Source organism: Sinocyclocheilus anshuiensis, unplaced genomic scaffold (assembly GCF_001515605.1).
Source record: "Sinocyclocheilus anshuiensis isolate Anshui unplaced genomic scaffold, SAMN03320099.WGS_v1.1 scaffold579, whole genome shotgun sequence".
Taxonomy (NCBI): domain Eukaryota; kingdom Metazoa; phylum Chordata; class Actinopteri; order Cypriniformes; family Cyprinidae; genus Sinocyclocheilus; species Sinocyclocheilus anshuiensis.
Genome location: NW_015551075.1, coordinates 4,147,529 through 4,167,384, shown reverse-complemented (window position 1 = coordinate 4,167,384; position 19,856 = coordinate 4,147,529). Strand labels below are relative to the sequence as shown.

The 19,856-nt window shown below is 36.8% G+C and overlaps 2 protein-coding genes and 1 pseudogene across 2 annotated transcripts in view; 2 read left to right on the top strand and 1 right to left on the bottom strand.

Moving 5' to 3' along the window:
• Nucleotides 1-1,469: 1,469 nt before the first annotated feature.
• On the top strand, nt 1,470-3,977 carry LOC107662351 (homeobox protein DBX1-A). The gene is made up of 4 exons (XM_016452337.1): nt 1,470-1,818; nt 1,910-2,011; nt 3,295-3,497; nt 3,694-3,977. The coding sequence occupies exons 1-4, from the start codon at nt 1,470-1,472 to the stop codon at nt 3,970-3,972; spliced, it is 933 nt and encodes a 310-aa protein (XP_016307823.1). The 3' UTR covers nt 3,973-3,977.
• Nucleotides 3,978-8,899: 4,922 nt separating this feature from the next.
• On the top strand, nt 8,900-10,398 carry LOC107662337 (uncharacterized; annotated as a pseudogene).
• A 3,438-nt stretch (nt 10,399-13,836) lies between these two features.
• LOC107662312 (neuron navigator 2-like) overlaps nt 13,837-19,856 on the bottom strand; it is a 129,081-nt gene continuing 123,061 nt past the window's right edge. The window contains exons 37-40 of the mRNA XM_016452298.1: nt 19,001-19,197; nt 18,775-18,893; nt 18,362-18,562; nt 13,837-16,194 (exon numbers count right to left, since the gene is read on the bottom strand). Of these exons, the coding sequence (XP_016307784.1) occupies nt 16,069-16,194; nt 18,362-18,562; nt 18,775-18,893; nt 19,001-19,197 (643 nt within the window). The 3' untranslated portion in view covers nt 13,837-16,068. The remainder of the gene's footprint in view (nt 16,195-18,361; nt 18,563-18,774; nt 18,894-19,000; nt 19,198-19,856) is intronic.

Genomic DNA, 19,856 nt, shown 5'->3' with positions numbered 1-19,856 from the left:
AACTTTAAGGGATAAATATGATCTTGGTGGCAATTTGGAGTCCTTTGATATGGTTAAACTGAGCATGCTAAACATTAGTAATGTAAGGTATTGAGAAGCTTTATTTTTTATACGCTTTATTTTTTTTATATCCATTTAGCTTATTTAGTCTCTAAATTTTCGGTCACTGCGCAGCAGCGTGTTGTTGTTTTAACTATATTATTTTATTATTGTTACTTTTTATTATATTAGTTTTGTCTTAATTAACTGAAAGGACCAACCCTAAAAATTAAGCTTTGAGTCATCCGTTCACGAGGAGGACTTGCGTGTGTCCAGTCTCTCATATCAGTTAAATACGAGTTTAAATGCACCTCTTACGCATGCGTTTCAAATCACATATGCACTTTTATTCAAGAAGTTAAACTGGCAGAATAAGCCTAGTCGTCTATAGAAACAGAGATCGGTGTGTTTTTGTGTCAGAGATCTTTGTGAGGGTAAAAGAAAGCGAGGCGCGAGCAGCTGAGGGTGACGGTTCACGGTTCAAACGGAGCTGCACACGTCTCGCGAGCGTGTGTAAAGTGAAGCCCCAGTAAACGTGAATGAAGACTTGCCCGGTTTCAAACACGGGGGATATATCTAACACATCTGTCATGGCGATTCAACCACAAATCCATTTAAAGCTGTACTCCGTGACAGAGCCCAGATTGGATTTCAGTAGAAGTATACAGCATACAGCATAAATGATTATTAAATGGGGGTTTAATCGGGAGGTTCTTGACAGCCAAAGGAACGGCATAAAACAGGATAAGAACTGTCCATATAATACACAGGCTATACGCATAGCCTAAAGAGCATTTGCCTATTTTATTTTACATTTTACATATTTATGTATAAAGTTTCCACTAAGCACGTTTCAGACTCTATAGCAATTCTATTTTAAAAATGCATTATAGATTTATATTTAGTCACTGATGTGAATCCGAAAACAATGCTCACATTAAAAAAGAAATACTTTTGTAAATTACTCTGTATTCATATTGTGTGTCGTAAATTAAAAATACATTTGCAAAAGAGTATATATTTACGACACGAGTAAATTGGCTACATAATCTCGCTTGTGCTGTAAATAAATAAATAAATAAATAGTTTGTCGATATGCAAAATTTATGACTATATCTTCTTTGTTAAGCGGCATGGCCCGGCCATTCAAATCTTATGAAGTCTAATTCAATCATAAATTGCTCTATCGGACCAATCAGGCACCTCCGAGGCATCATTCAATGGGACTCAAGCGGAGGACTTTATTGAGTCTCATTGTTGTGGCTGTCAGTCCTCAAAGGACCCTTACTGGGGCCTAGATATAAAGGACCCCTTCCCAAACGGAGACGTCCAGAAGCAAATCGCCTCTCGTTCAGTTCAGAGCTTGGCAGAAGAGACTTTTCTAACCCTAACAGGAGTAGCCGTATTTTCGCATTAAAATAGCCGGGACAATGATGATCCCCAGTGTTATTGCACCACCTGCAATATATTCAGCATTCATGCATCCTGCAGCATCGTTGCATTCACCTTTCCCGGCTCACCCGAGCTTTCTGGTGGAGGATCTCCTGCGCATCAACAGACCCAGCGGTTACCTGAACCAGGACGCGCACTCGCCATGCGCCTCTCCTCCTGCTTCAACACCTCTTTCCATCCCGGATAACTTCAGGCTATTGGACAGAGTCAGCCTCAGCATCACGGAGAAACATGGATCTTGCTCCCCAAAAACGCCCGTGTCTAGCAAGGATCCAACCTACCTCAAGTTTGGGGTGAGTGCCATCTTGGCACCGTCACCAAAGAAAGGTGAGTGTCTTAAATGAACCTAATATTTCCAATAATAATGACAAAGTATAATTTAATACAGCACTAACTTCTGTTTGCTTCTCTGTTTTAGCCACATCTCCACCGTCCGTTCACGGCATGCTTCCCAAAGCATTCTCGGTGCCTTATTTTGATGGTTCATTCTGCCCTTTCGTCCGTTCCTCATACTTCCCTGGTGCGTGTTCAGATTTAAATGCTTGTAGAGTTCACTTAAGTGGTTTGAATTCAGCCAACACTGTGGGTAGAGAGAGAGGTAAAAGAATTAGAATTTAGTTTAATCGACTGCCAACTTGAGGTTCTTCTCCTCTTTAAGTCCTCAAATTACTAGCGGTTTTGGCGCAGGTCTTTCCCACAGTGAGGGAACAGTTCGGCCTGCTGACTGCCAACAATGCCGTCAACACCATGAACAATCTGGTCAGCTCCCTCCGGGGCAAACCACCCACAAACCCGCCAAAGATAGACTTTTAACCAGCGACAGAGGGGCGTTTACCAGTCATGGACTAATTTGCCCATTAGGAGCCATTGAGCGGTTTCAATATTCTCACAAGACCGCATAGAGTGTGATTGGTGTTTGTGGAAAGAGTTGCAAAAGAACAATATCGAGAGCTGTGCGTTTAGAAAGGAGAGCGAGAAATCAGAAAAATCGACAAAATCGCCGACAAAAAGCATTGAACATGTAGTTGCAGTTGCCAAACATCAACTTCATCTCACTGCGTGCCAGACACACTTCGGTTTGGACGTGCTCTACATAGCAGGCTATTTAAAATACGAGCTTAAAATGCTCGTTTGAGGCATTAAATGTCTATAGTCTATTCTTTTATCGACGCCAAATGATAATAGAGCAGGACTCTTTTCACTGCGCGCGCTGAATACCTCAACAAAACAACTTGAGCGCTCTCAACTGCTTTTCGTGTTCATTTAATGAAAATTATTTGAGGGCGAAAAACGCGGTCCCCGGTCATCAGTATTCCGGCATGCAGTTGCGTTCAGTTTGAAAGTGTAAATCTCCCTTTTGTGGCAATAATATATGGCCTTAGCCGTCTGTCCGGAGTCTTTTCTCAGCCAGTTCATTACTACACAATTACCGTTCACGGTATATTAACTCCTCTGTCCTTCACTGGGAGGCTCGTAGAAAAGGATACTCTGCCTTTTTACCATACCAATGCAGCGTGGATCCGACCCATGTGCTAATTAGTCACCTCGTGCCATTTCACTCAAAACATCTCAAGAGAATAAATTCAAAATAATGATTATAATGAAGAAAAGATTTCTTTCTCCCTGATCATTCAGCACTCTAGATTGTCCCTGGGAAAAGCAACACCCAATTGCCCGTAGTAACGCAACGTTAACTTTTAGCCTCCTGGGCGAAACAAAATAAAACTCTTTGAAAGTGTTGTGATGCCCATGAATGTGTGCATGAATGCATTATTTACTTTATGTACTTGTCTCTTGTAACAGCTCCTGCATCTGTTGTACCCATTCCTGGAACTTTTTCCTGGCCTCTTGCTGCGAGAGGGAAGCCCAGAAGAGGGATGCTCCGCCGGGCAGTGTTTTCTGATGTGCAGCGCAAAGCTCTGGAGAAAATGTTCCAAAAGCAAAAATACATCAGTAAGCCAGATAGGAAAAAACTCGCAGGGAAACTCGGACTAAAAGATTCACAGGTGAATACAAGAGTGGAAAACTATTATACTCATCTAATAATTTAAATCAAAATAGGCATATGATATAGGCTAAATCACATTATTTACGCTAAAACCCAAATTTAAATATATAAAATCAATTATACACATTTTATACACTTTCCATTTCAACTTCTCTGTTGGCTTCAATTATTAACGATAGAATCTCTTCAAACAGGTCAAAATCTGGTTCCAGAACCGGCGAATGAAATGGAGAAACTCCAAGGAGAGGGAGCTGCTGTCTTCCGGCGGTTGCCGAGAACAAACCCTGCCAACCAAAACAAATCCTCACCCAGATCTCAGCGACGTGGTTAAAAAGTCTTCTGAGGATGAGGAAGATGAAGATGACGCTTGCGCTACATCACATTTCTGTCAACTTTCAAACAGCACTGATTCCAGCATTTCATTCAAACACTCGGACTTTTCTGAATCAGAGGATGAAATAACAGTTTCATAAGCTACTTAATCAGCTGTATAATGTATGTATTCAAGCACAAGTGTACGCCAAAACCAAGCTGTGGTTTTATTGGCGTATAATTTCACTTCTGCGTTCGAATGAGTGTTTGTAGCAAATCTTTTCCACATCACTTTATAATTACTTATTTGGAAATTCTTCGCAAAATGATTTTGCTGTGTCGCACAGCTTTTTGGGGGGAACTGTACAGTATTTTGTACAAATATTTTTGTATGGATATTTTATACCAAGAATTTTGAGTTTTAGATTCTTTATTAAAGTTGTAGACGTATGTATAATTTATACGAATTTATCACTTTGTGCCACATTGTATGCATATGTATATGTTGAAAATGTTTTGTATTGTTTGCAATAAATTGTAAATTTCATCTTTGTTTTGGGTGGTTGATTACAAGTAATTATGAATAACTTGCAAAAGGAAAACAAAGAACACGAAATAATACGAACCAAATGCATAAGATAGCCCCTTTGAATACAATATTTAATATTTAGGTTTCAATTATGGAATGCAACCTCTCTAAATAACGTAAAATCTCTATTAATAAGCACAGTCTTGTAGTGAAAAACAATCCTTTGCTTCGGTAAGATGTGCTCACCGGTAAAGTGTTTACTCTTTTTACCTCTCTTACCATTTTTCTTAACCAGTCTTCGTTTTGAATATCCTGACCTGAAGAACTTGTAACTAACTAAATATATAAATAAATCCTCAAGACTAAGCGGCCTCAATTTGACCACAAGCACAATCACACTTTAGCACAACGGACTTTAATATAAATATTAGCCATAGAAGATATTTCTCTGGATTAAAAAAAAAGTTTTGAATAAATAAATAATTCTCAATTAAAATGTCAGCATCAAAAAGACAGAATACATTAAATAATTGATGTTCTCTATTATAAATGAGTGCATTCAATTTTTTTTTCTTTTCAAAATAGAATATGACTGAAACGAAAAAACGTGAATGAACTAAGGCTTTAACCTGAATAATTCTGTAAAAGATGAATCAGTTCATTTAAACGAACCTTCCGAACGAACCGATTCACTAAAACGAATCGAACTTTGCTAACTTTTATTGCTTCTGCTCGCTCTGATTTATTCAAACTGCTTGGGCAATAGCTACAGATGTGACATAAAAACGGCAATTAAGTAGCCTATTTTATCTATGCTGCTACTTGTTGCAAAATGTAGCTCGCTACTGAAAAAGCTGCCATACCACTGAAGAAACATTAGTAGCGTCTAACCTTTTGTTAATCTGTTTAGTTAATCCTACAACAAAATATAGATTAAATGGGAACGCGCCATACACACCACAGCACGGCACGCACGTGGGCTCAGTTGCATAGTGGAATAAACTTGTGTTTTTTTTTTTCATATTAACGTGTGAGGTATGGTCATTTATGTTGTAGAACGAAACATTAATTAATTCAAATGATAACCACTGACCTTATTGTTCCCCTATATTCATAACTAGATGGAGGGAAGCCGTGGCGAATTTAGTGTTCCGCTTTGGCCTGAACAACTAATAAACTAATAGAACTTCTTATTCTAAAATAGTAAGCAACCGATTGCATTATCTAATTTTATCAGCAGTTTTTCCCCTGAGAGATATACAACATCCGGTTTATTCCACCACACTGGACTTTCTTGTAGAATATATAACAAATCATTTAACATGGTTCAGCTGTACTATAAATAGCCTATACTTTTTCATCATTTGCATTTTTCTCTTTTATGTTTGAACGTTCTTAAGAAAGTGCAAGTTATAACATCCCTTTAACAACCAGTGTAGATTATAACTGCGCTGAATAAGAAAACACGGTTTTCAGTCTTCCACTGCCTTTATCCACTTCCTCTTTTCCAAACCACACACTGTTGTAATATGATGAATATGGGGCTGTTTATTACAGGCAAACATTAGGAGTAGCGTAAATTCCCGTTTCGAGATGTGATTCCTCCATTGCACCAGTAGAGGGGTCTATCTATGTACACCTTCAGTCCCATTGTGTCCACAAACCTGTGTTTTATAGCATAATTGTTCTTCTTCCCCACCTGCAGCACTTATGGCCAACTGTCACATCATAGAATGAAATTCTAGAGAGTTCTGTGTGTTCAACTTTCCTGCATTAGTTTTGAGAGGAACCTTTTTACCCTGGAACAGCCAAACCCATTCCTAGAACGCTGTCTATACTGAATTTTGGCCATAGTATATAGCAAATTATTACACAGCTCTGTGGAATACTTGATTCTGATTGGTCAATCGCGCCATCCAGCGGTATGTTATTCCCAGATAACAACCGCCAAATTGAATAACACACCGCTCATCCGGGTACTACGAGTTATTTTGACCGGTACTACTTATCTGCTTAACGAGTCACTCTGCTATCATTGACTGTCTGGCGCCATCTTGTGACTGAAAACACTTAACCACCGCGTGTTACAATGGAAGACTTCAGCATTCATTTCAACATATATGGTAAAAACAAATCTTTTTAGCCGTGTAATAAGCGGGATAATGTACATCCAGCCAGTTATCTCAGAATAAACCCCTTCAGGCTGATACAAGACCCCTCCACGTCCTGATCACCCTGTCGGGGTTTATTCTGAGATAACAACCGGCTGGATGTACATTATCCCTTACATATCAATAACATCAGGGGTTGCAGGGGGTGTTTAGTAGTTAAAACCGGAATACCAGAGTTACATAAGTTAAATTGAGACACTCTCAACAATTCTATTTATTGTGACCTTACACATGCACACCTGTTTTTGTGTGCCCAGGCACCCTGGTCCACAAGAATTACAATAAGGGTGGGATGATGCATGAAATGTATTATCCCACACTCTTTCCCATTCAATAGTTATTGCTTTTGAAAAAATATACGACAGTGTTTGTGGTTCCTCTGGATCACTGGTTCTGATACAGTTGTTGCAGGTGGTAATTAGGAGTGAAAACATGGATTAAAATACAGAAGAACATTACTGAAAATAAATGGATGCAAACTTTTTTTTTATTCATAAGTTTTATGTTGGCCATTCACATTTACATTATTTACACAGATCTGTTTTAGTTACAACTGATATTTTTCCTGAGAAATGTCTCTTTACCAGCCTGCATTTTGCCGCTCCTTTTCGTCTTTAGAAGCTCCAGTTCAGTGGAACAAGGAAGCAGTCCCCAAAATCTTGCCCCGACATGTCCGTTTTTATAACTGCTGCACATTCCTCCTAATGTCCACAGATTATGACAACATAACGTTACACTTCTGCTTACCTGCAAACACTGGCCTCTGTAAGATTAATGTTTTTCTTTAGAATAATTAGAACACGACTCTAAACTAATCAAGTTTGAGCCAATCAATCTAAATATGTTAATATCACATACGCAACAGTGTGACATAACACTTCACTGATTTTTAACACTTGGTAGGCCTATTTTGTTTTTTGAAAAAGTAAAATGACCATTAATATGACTAATCTCACTTTGTTCAATGTCTGATCAATGGTAACAATTACATGTTCATGGTATACAATGCATTTAAAACATTTGTCAGTCATTGCAAAAGCACCATATGAAAATAATCCAAAACCCACCTGCAATTTCAGTGTGTGGACATTTACTAATTTTTGACCATATCATATCCTGTATCACCTGTTATAAAAAAAATATGTTCATACTTGAGCAAGCAAAAAAAAACAAAAACAAAAAAAAACACACCCACACCCTGATTCTCGCCCACTCTCTTGGAACTGTTAAATAGGGGAAATTAAATAGGAATCTTGTATTTTTCATGGTGTGGTTTACTGGAACAGGCACTTAAAGTTGGCTGTTAGTGAAAAGTAAGCCAATTCTTCTTTCTTATTTCAGCACCAAACCACTTTTTGGTAAGTAATGTACCATTTTAAACTTACTGTATATTGATGTTTCTATGCTTTGCAATTAACTGTATACTTAAACTATAGGTACAATATTAAAATGGTAACTGTTTATTTTAATGATAATTTAATTGTTATACTTAATATACTCATTGACCATATTATTATTATTATTATTATTATTATCTTCTGAGCTGATATTTAGATTTAAATTGCATTAAAAATATTAGCTAATTGTAAGAATTAGTTTTCTCTTCATTTTGATTAAAACCATCTGAGAAGCTGTTGTAGCACAGTGTGGAGGTCTGCTACCCAGCCCAAGCCGGGCAGAACCTGACAAATCATTCTGCTTTTTCACCTGTAACTTCTTGTGTGTACCTAATGAAAACATAAATAATAGGGCTGTAGGAGTTAAAACGTGAGAGTTTTAACCTAACAATAGAGGATTTTAATAGATAGTTCTTCTCTGCTGACCTTGAAAGCATTATGCCTATACTTCTATCTCAATACAAATGCATTTTTTTGTCATAGGTAGTATATACTAAGCATTCTAGAATGGCAGAAAACAACGAGCCAGTGTCCTTCACAAACTTGGCTGTTGTTATGAAGTATATGGACCTAAATATGAAATGATCAGAAGCTCAAATCTGGGCTTCAGATCTCAAAAAATGCATGTCTGACATGCATTATGATAAATCTGGTATCTTGCTAGCATTCTCAGAGGAAGCACTTTCTTGTGGTTTGCGCTGTCCGGGTACTGCAAAGGAAAAAATCCAGGCCGTTATTGACTACGAGGAATGTCATCCTCCACCGTCGCATTCCTACTCTCTTTATTCCTTTCATACATCTCCACATCGAATTGTAAACGAATTGCTCGAAGCTATAAAAGGAAATGTAGATTATGTGAAAGCTGCTGAATCAAGTGATGAACGTGACATCTCAACATTATCTACTTGCAGCTCAGACTTTCATGTTTCGAAACAAACATTACAATGCTTCTGATGAAGAAGCTCTCCAAGATTTCTTTATTCGTATTTATACTTGCTCTCCGAAGTTGATTGCCTCGGGGCTTACAATATGATGAAAGAAAAAATTGTTAGAAACAAGAGTGACGATTACATAATTCCAGTGTGGAAGAGGGTAGAGCAAAAATGTTTCCGCTGGTACATTTCTCGCGCACAAGATAAACACAACAGAAAGGAATATTATGCCATGCAATTAAAAAAGGCTAATCCGTAGTATATTTTATGAAGTTGACGGTGATTTCATAGCCAGCGAAGATCCTGCCCTTCTGAAAGAATTTCAAGATGGCAAAATAAATGGGCAATGTGATACAGAATTCCAGGGGACGTCTTTATATTGCTGGAGCAGAGATGGCACACCTCCTGCTCACCCATACTTCATCGTGGCTCAACTCTACTGGCCTCATATCCCACACAATTTAAACTACCAAGTGGAACAAATCACAGATCAAGAGGCACTACCAGTACTTTATGATGAGATGCCTGCTCTTGAGGAAAAAGGAAAAACTGATCCTAAAACATACACTTGGTTTTTGAACAAACCAGAACATGCTGTTAATGACTTCCCAGAACTGAAAGATTATTCTGAGGGTCAGACTTTCTCTGATGATTACTTGCGTCCTTCGACAGAACCCCTTCAAACAGATTGGCTTTACCTATGAGTGGTCAAGAGAAGAACACGAAAGCACACACAAAGACTTCACCTTAATATTCAGAGCGAGGCCAACCTGTGAAAGAGTTCCTCAGGTCATTACAGAGGAAAAGAGAATAAGATTTGATTACTGGCAGTATATCAAAGAGTTAGTCTTCTTTGGTGGGTCACATGGTGAAGGAGCAGCGCTTGCTCCGGATCCAGCTTGGATTGATCAGGCACACATGAATGGGGTCTCCATATTTGGCACAGTTTTTTTTTGCCTCCTCTAGACGAAGGGGGAAATGTGAACGACACGGAAGAACTGGCAAAACTGGAGAACCTGCAGAAACTAGTGGACATCGCCCACCAATTAAACTTAAGCTTCAAAGACTATAATGAGCCACTCTTAAATACGCTGAAACTCTCAATTCAGAAAATGGATCTCAGGGGTAAACAAATCATATATTATTTACCCAGTTGTTATCAAAGCGATCGCTTTGATCCAGAATCAAAAGGAGTAAGAGTGACGTGTGATGACAAAATCAATGATACAGCACCTGCCTTTCTGGAAGAAGAGGGAAAAAGTTGTATTTGAATTTTTATCATTTGGTTTGGAGTGTGTTTCTTAATCAGGCTCCTTGGAGTTACCTCATGTTTGTTGATGAACCCTTTTGGAAAAACACACTGAAACACAGAGGATATTTAGTAGACCCTGTCAGATTTCCACATGCGCAGAACTGTCTTTGGCAGTTTTTTCTAGGAGAAAACGGTCTGGAAAGAAAACCAACAGATCTGTATCCCTGGTATGGAATTGCTAAATATGCAAAACCAAGAAAACGAACACATGCTCAAGATGAATTGAAGCTATTCAGGAGATTTTGACTTCATCACCATTAGACGTCAAACCAACCATCTCTCTCACACTTTATGAGATACAGTAAATTAACCGGGTTTCTAGACCCTTAGATTTATTTATTCTAATTGTGCTGTGATTTGTTAGTACTCACAGCTTCATTTTAGGTGTTTTGTTTCACTTTTTTATTTAATATTAAAATTAAGTTCAACATGAAAAAACATTAACATTATTCCTTGTCTTTATTAGAATGATCTCAAAGCTCATATAAACTCTAATCCATGCATACTAGTCTGTGTTGTTTAAATATTGTATTGCAAATATCTTAACAAAAGGTAGAATGAAAGATGCTCTGGAAAAGGTGTCCCACCAATCCTTGAATTTAACAATACATGTAAAATATCACTTACTACTTAATGTTCCTTTTATTGTACATGCTAAGGATTGAAAAATGTATCCTTTCAATTAAACATGAGAATTATATTTTAGTCAATGTTACACTAAAAACTATAATTGGTTGTGTTTTGTGTTGCTTTTATTGTATTACTCATTTATTTTTATTTCATTTTATGATTGAATGGAAGAAGTTGATATACAGTAAAAATGATGTGAATATATTTCTTGTATTTTTTTTTCAGTATTGTGCTTGCATGAAGTCATGAAAACATAAACCAATAAACAATTAATAAATAATTATTAGGTTTATTGAATTACAAATAATTTAAAACTGGTGATGTGATCAGTAAGTCTTTATGGGTCGTCTGTGTTTCTCAGACCATCCGTGGGACTGTTAAGATGAAAAAGACACTGTACACAAAATATTCCATATTTCCAAGCACTGTTATAAATGGCTAGAAAAAGATTATTCATCAAAATGCAGCCGGCAGGGTAGTCAAATATTTACATGGATATATTACAGCCAGAAACGACATACACATTCAGTGACATGAAATCAAATTATAGCCCTCCCATTTCAGTTACAACAATCACATACAGCATTTGTGCTTAAAATGACTTCATCATCATCATAATCCATCAAAGAAAATTAATATTAGGCACATATCCTAAAATTATTCACAAATTATATACACAGTGTGCACACAACTTATTGGCAGTGCTGACAGCATTACAGAGCTACGATATTTGGCTTCCATTGAAATCCACAATGATGTTGCATAGGATCGATGACTGACAGGAATCATACACTAGAGTGAAATGGAAGCAACGGTGTAACTAAAACCCTGCAGCGCCATACCAACAGCATTTGACAACGTAAAGGTGAAACCACTGAAGAGCCCCATATATTATGCTTTCCCATGCAAGGAAACTCACTGTCCATCCAAATGATATTCCTTATAGAGAATCAAAGATAAAATCTTAAGTACAAATCCTCCAGAAGCATCCTTGCATTACAAAGCAGCAAATACAGTATATTATTGATCCAATGACTATGTGGACGTTTCTTAAACTTTCACATTGACTGCAAGATATGTACATGAAAAAGGCCCAAATGGTCAATGAGGTTTACTCATGCACCAAATTATGAACAATTTCTCACTGTGTTTTTGCCAAGATGTGTTGAGACGGTCTTTAAGCACCAAGCAAAGCCTTGCAGCTGACCCACTCAAGATGAACTGTGCCAGTAGTGATCATATGTATTTCACGTATAATGAGGATCGAGTGTGTAAAACGTCCCTTTAACTGTGTCACAAAAAAAAACAGATGGAGGTTACAGTCGCTCCCTTTATCCACCTCCTCTTATCTAAACCACACATATAGTACCTCTGATATGATATGAAGACTGTGAGGCTGTTTATTTTAGGCAAATTCAAAGGACTAGTGCAGAGCCCTGTAGTTCAATTATGAACTGTAATAAAATCTGCATTTTTCGGAAGTATAAAACATAGTGCCGTTTTTTTCTTTACAAAATGGAGTAAGGCACCAGATTCCATTCAGCACCAAAAGCCAAGCGCGATCGAGTGTAAAAAATAGATAGATAGGCTTTGTGCTACAGTAGAACACTGAAACATGCGGTCAGCAGTTAAGGAACGGGTGGTTTAACAAAAAATGCAGAAGGGCAAAACAAAAGCACGAGGTATTTTTTTCCAATCGTCACAATAAATAAGTCCAAAATCATAAGTGTAGCACCATGCTATTTCATCTGTATCCTTACCATGTAAAACATGAAACGATGGTCAGCATTCGATCAAGCTGGTTTTTGTAAAGCAAGTCCATCAATACAGGGAAAGTCAATGAGGAAGGAGATGCTGACGCCAAGATGGTAGTCTCAGATCCAAGATGTAATTCTTCCATTTCACCAGTAGAGGGTAAGACAAACGAGCATTGCATTGTTTGCAAAAGTTTCTGCGACAGTTATGGTGCGATCACATTTACAGAAGTTCTGCGAATTTTTGTAGGTGAAATGATCCAGTCATTTCGATAGGAATCCATGAAATCAAGAATTTCGTGTGAGGGTGAAAAATGTATCCACGCAGATTTTGCAGTGGATTCAGGTTGGTCACACGGATTCACCGTTTGGTTTGAAAGTGAATTGTGTGAGCTGTGTTTCATACATCGCTTCATTATTGACGATAGATAATGAACCTTTTTTGTCCATAAAATTTGGCTAATGTGACCGCACTTTTACTTTTGAGGTAAAAATTGGGACAAAGCACTTTTTTCTGATTTTGTTGTATAATTTGTTTACAAGTCACACTGATGATTTACACGAGGCAGCTATAAGTACCGTTGAGTTTTGGCGTATATATATATATATATTTATATATTGAATTGAAGCTATTCAGGAGATTTTGACTTCATCACCATTAGACGTCAAACCAACCATCTCTCTCACACTTTATGAGATACAGTAAATTAACCGGGTTTCTAGACCCTTAGATTTATTTATTCTAATTGTGCTGTGATTTGTTAGTACTCACAGCTTCATTTTAGGTGTTTTGTTTCACTTTTTTATTTAATATTAAAATTAAGTTCAACATGAAAAAACATTAACATTATTCCTTGTCTTTATTAGAATGATCTCAAAGCTCATATAAACTCTAATCCATGCATACTAGTCTGTGTTGTTTAAATATTGTATTGCAAATATCTTAACAAAAGGTAGAATGAAAGATGCTCTGGAAAAGGTGTCCCACCAATCCTTGAATTTAACAATACATGTAAAATATCACTTACTACTTAATGTTCCTTTTATTGTACATGCTAAGGATTGAAAAATGTATCCTTTCAATTAAACATGAGAATTATATTTTAGTCAATGTTACACTAAAAACTATAATTGGTTGTGTTTTGTGTTGCTTTTATTGTATTACTCATTTATTTTTATTTCATTTTATGATTGAATGGAAGAAGTTGATATACAGTAAAAATGATGTGAATATATTTCTTGTATTTTTTTTTCAGTATTGTGCTTGCATGAAGTCATGAAAACATAAACCAATAAACAATTAATAAATAATTATTAGGTTTATTGAATTACAAATAATTTAAAACTGGTGATGTGATCAGTAAGTCTTTATGGGTCGTCTGTGTTTCTCAGACCATCCGTGGGACTGTTAAGATGAAAAAGACACTGTACACAAAATATTCCATATTTCCAAGCACTGTTATAAATGGCTAGAAAAAGATTATTCATCAAAATGCAGCCGGCAGGGTAGTCAAATATTTACATGGATATATTACAGCCAGAAACGACATACACATTCAGTGACATGAAATCAAATTATAGCCCTCCCATTTCAGTTACAACAATCACATACAGCATTTGTGCTTAAAATGACTTCATCATCATCATAATCCATCAAAGAAAATTAATATTAGGCACATATCCTAAAATTATTCACAAATTATATACACAGTGTGCACACAACTTATTGGCAGTGCTGACAGCATTACAGAGCTACGATATTTGGCTTCCATTTGAAATCCACGATGATTTTGCATAGGAGCGATGACTGACAGGAATCACACTGGAGTGAAATAAAAGCAATGGTGTAACTAAAACCCTGCAGTGCCATACAAACAGCATTCGACAATGTAATGAAGGAGAAAACACTGAATAGCCCCATACATTATGCTTTCCCATGCAGTGAAACTCACTATCCATCCAAATAATGTTCCTTTATAGAGAATCCAAGATAAAAGTTTATGTACAAATCCTCCAGAAGCGTCCTTGCATTACAAAGCAGCAAATACAGTATATTATTGATCCAATGACTATGTGGACGTTTCTTAAACTTTCACATTGACTGCAAGATATGTACATGAAAAAGGCCCAAATGGTCAATGAGGTTTACTCATGCACCAAATTATGAACAATTTCTCACTGTGTTTTTGCCAAGATGTGTTGAGACGGTCTTTAAGCACCAAGCAAAGCCTTGCAGCTGACCCACTCAAGATGAACTGTGCCAGTAGTGATCATATGTATTTCACGTATAATGAGGATCGAGTGTGTAAAACGTCCCTTTAACTGTGTCACAAAAAAAAACAGATGGAGGTTACAGTCGCTCCCTTTATCCACCTCCTCTTATCTAAACCACACATATAGTACCTCTGATATGATATGAAGACTGTGAGGCTGTTTATTTTAGGCAAATTCAAAGGACTAGTGCAGAGCCCTGTAGTTCAATTATGAACTGTAATAAAATCTGCATTTTTCGGAAGTATAAAACATAGTGCCGTTTTTTTCTTTACAAAATGGAGTAAGGCACCAGATTCCATTCAGCACCAAAAGCCAAGCGCGATCGAGTGTAAAAAATAGATAGATAGGCTTTGTGCTACAGTAGAACACTGAAACATGCGGTCAGCAGTTAAGGAACGGGTGGTTTAACAAAAAATGCAGAAGGGCAAAACAAAAGCACGAGGTATTTTTTTCCAATCGTCACAATAAATAAGTCCAAAATCATAAGTGTAGCACCATGCTATTTCATCTGTATCCTTACCATGTAAAACATGAAACGATGGTCAGCATTCGATCAAGCTGGTTTTTGTAAAGCAAGTCCATCAATACAGGGAAAGTCAATGAGGAAGGAGATGCTGACGCCAAGATGGTAGTCTCAGATCCAAGATGTAATTCTTCCATTTCACCAGTAGAGGGTAAGACAAACGAGCATTGCATTGTTTGCAAAAGTTTCTGCGACAGTTATGGTGCGATCACATTTACAGAAGTTCTGCGAATTTTTGTAGGTGAAATGATCCAGTCATTTCGATAGGAATCCATGAAATCAAGAATTTCGTGTGAGGGTGAAAAATGTATCCACGCAGATTTTGCAGTGGATTCAGGTTGGTCACACGGATTCACCGTTTGGTTTGAAAGTGAATTGTGTGAGCTGTGTTTCATACATCGCTTCATTATTGACGATAGATAATGAACCTTTTTTGTCCATAAAATTTGGCTAATGTGACCGCACTTTTACTTTTGAGGTAAAAATTGGGACAAAGCACTTTTTTCTGATTTTGTTGTATAATTTGTTTACAAGTCACACTGATGATTTACACGAGGCAGCTATAAGTACCGTTGAGTTTTGGCGTATATATATATATATATTTATATATATTTTTATATATATCTTTTTATATGTGAAGCATCATTCTTTATTTGGGTTACCTGCACCCGTAGATGTGATGTAATGACTGGCATTAGAGTCGAGGAATTAAATGGCAGAACGGATCAGGCTGGATCATAGTGTGGACTCCAGCGAAGAGTCCAGGATATCGTCATGATGACTGTTGCTATTGGAGTCGCTGTCGTAGCTCTGCGGGCTGGAGCAGCTGGCCGCCTCTTTTAGACGCAGGAGCATGTTCATCTGTTCACACAATACACAAAAATAACAGTCAGGCCAGATGTCTTAATATATATTCGAGAAGAAATCTGAGCTATTATACACTTTTTTCAAATTGGAAGTATATAGAAAACACTTAATCTAGAACATACTATTTTGTTCTCCTACATTTTTCTCTTGCTTTAGTACAGGGGTCTCCAAACTCGGTCCTGGAGGGCCGGTGTCCTGCAGAGTTTAGCTCCAACTTGCCTCAACACATCTGCCTGGAAGTTTCTAGTACGCCTAGTAAAGTCCTATTCGGATGGTAATTGTTTCTCAGGGGGACGCAAGTGATTTTCATCATTTACAGGGGGTAGTTGGTGATTTTAATGCCGTCCGATTCCAGGATGTCGGTGTTTTTCTCTTACCACCCCCGTAAAAATCCCAGCCGAATTACTTACTATTTTATGACAAACACCAAGGTCGTGTGGTAATTTAATTGCCGTCCGAATCCACATCTCTGAGTTTACGAGAAGAAATCGATTCAAAATTCAGTGTTTAAATCCTTTTTGAGCACTCCCGAACACCGTAAGGTAACGTTGTACTTCGGTGTAATTTGCATACATATTTATTTCTGAAATGCTGGAAAGTTAAAAGAACAATACTTCATAACTGCTCCACCACAGCGACTGGGAGCAGAAAGAGAAGAAAAGCACGTAAACATTCGAAATGGGTCTTTAATATGGCAGCAGCACGTATGCAATACAATTTTAAAATGTGTATTATAAACAGATATATATCGCGTATAATTATATACACCTATAGCACGTCTATTTTCCTATTTTTAAACAGGAGATTTAAATAATCAAATAATAAATAGGATTATATATTATAAAATATGCTTGGAATAATAAGAATACATTTTACATAATAATACGTATTTTTAAATACATTTTACACAATAATAAGGATAAATTTGTAAATAAAATTCATTTTATTTACAGCAGACAATCATGTGACTGGCAATGTGAGTAGCGCGTTCCCGGGTTCGTAGGATCACAGAACTCGCTCCTCCACTGTGAATAGAGCACATCCGAATCCATGAGTTTTATCACTGAGGTGATATGTAAATTTATTTTTACAGTCCATATAAGAAACAATTACCGTCCGAATCGGGCTTAAGACGTTGATTAGCTGGATCAGGTGTGTTTGATTAGGGTTGGAGAAAAACTCTGCAAGATACCGGCCCTCCAGGACAGAGTTTGGAGACCCCTGCTTTAGTAGATAGAGGTGCATTAAGAGGTGATCTAAGTTTTTATGCCCTTATGCCACAGGACCTTATGCCTTATTACCTTATTTCTGTAGGGTAAAGTCACCCCCAAAATCCCATGTCAACATGTATCATTTTTTTTTCTCCATTCAACTCACTTACTGACACCTACTGGTTTGAATGTATACTTATATAAAAGCAAAAGTAACCATTATAGTGTGATTAGTGTTGCTATTGTTAATTAAACTAAAACTAATTTTCGTTAATTGAAATGCTAAAATAAAATACAATATAAATATTATTTAATATATTATATTATTGGCAACTAACTGAAATAAGTAGGTTTAAGCTGAAATAGTAAAACTAATAAAAATTAAACTAAAAATGACTCAAACTTAAACTAAAATTAAAATGAAAACTGAAAATATAAAAATAAAATCTAATTGAAAATATTAATAAATACTATAATAGTATGTATGTATAATACTAAAATAACACTATGTGCCATACTCTGTTTGCAGGCATACAGTATCACCCATGATTCATTTATTCTAATTTCATCTCAGTAATAAAAATAAATTAATAAGTTATATTTGACAGGTCATGTAATCTCAACAAGGCGGTCACAATGGGGTGGCCCCATCCTTATTTAGAATAAAACAGTTTTTCTTCACCAATGATCAGCCAGCGTGGACTCCTCATTTTATTTGAATTTACATCAATTATTATGTGTATAAATCATTTTCAATCATTGTTTATTTAAAGGTTTTTTGAGTAGTCCTTCCAAAATCTGTTTTCTTCTTTATGATGATCCCAACTTGAAGAGTTTTGCATTTTTAGTAATAAACTAGTGCAGCATATTTTTATAAACATAAAACAATCAGAACAGTAAGAGTTTACGGCCACACTACACTAATACTTTTATCTGTATGTGTTTCTCACCAGTGGGTCGGCATCACTGTCACTCTGAGTACTCTGTTTGTTAAGGCCCTCTCTGGAGGCAGAATATCCATCGAAGCCCACGTCCTCTGGGCGGAGCTGCAGCAAAGCTGGCCAATCAGGGTGTTGATGAGAAGCTGCCCATGGAAAAGTTTCCAGAACCCACAGCGCGGGATCCTCCCATGCAGCTCTGCGACCGTATAGCTAAAAAAAATAAATCAAACAAAACCAACAAATAAACACTGAATCAAAATGTTGTTCCAAATACTGAGAGATACATAGAAAGATGCAAGAACTTTGGGTTTTGATAATGGACTTATAATGTTGTGCAAGATCACTTTTACAATGAAACTTAATCATTTAAAAAGATATCACTGAAAAAGGTCGATTTTACTATAAAAGAGGGCAAATGTTACCTGTAAGCCTTCTCTCACAGCCTCCAGCATGTAGGGGATGATGGAATAATTCCACAGGTCAGTGAACCAAACATGAGAACCGTCCACATCCATCGGACACGACAGGAACAAACGTGGACCTGGATGAGGAGACATGAGGCTCAAATTCAACACTTGTAGAGCATATTAGTAACACTTGGAAGGGTCTGTTAATATTTGGCTTCAGTACAGTGGTTTATCTCCGTACCAATGGTCACATCAGAGGAGCTGTGGGCCTCCAGGAAGCGGTTGAGGTGGTGCCAGACCTGAGGGATCCAGTCTATGATCTTCACCAGCTCCGGGTAACGTGTTCGGCTGCCGATCTCTGTCTCGATCAGCTTCCTCCTCAGAAACCGGCACAGGAAACCTTTTACCGGCTCCATGTGATTAGCACACAGTACCCATCTGGGACGGAAATCACACGTTGCTCATGTTAGCATCTCTCATATACACTGCCGTTCAAAACTTTGGGATCAGTAAGACTTGGAATGTTTTTTAAAGAAGTCTCTTATGCTCATCAAGGCTGCATTTATTTGATCAAAAATACAGAAAAAAAACGTAATCTTGCTAAATGTTATTACAATATAAAATAATAGTTTCTATTTTAATATCCTTTAAAATATAATTTATTTCTGTGATGCAAAGCTGAATTTCCATCAGCCATTACTCCAGTATAAAGTGTCACATGATCCTTAAGAAATCATACTAATATGCTGATTTATTATTAGAATTATCAACAGTTGTTGAATTATCAACAGTTGTGCTGCCTATCTTTTTGGAAACTGTGATATTTTTTCAGGATTTTTTGATGAAAAAAAGTTAAAAAGAATAGCATTTATTCAAAATATAAATCTTTTCTAACAATATAAATCTTTGCTATCACGTCTTAACAATTTAACACATCCTTGCTGAATAAAAGTTTTAATTTATTCAAAAAAAAGAAAGAATAAAAATGTACTGACCCCAAACTTTTGAACTATAGTGTATATTGTTAGAAAATATTTCTATTTTAAATAAATGCTCTTCTTTTTAACTTTTTATTCATCAAAGAATCCTGAAAAAAA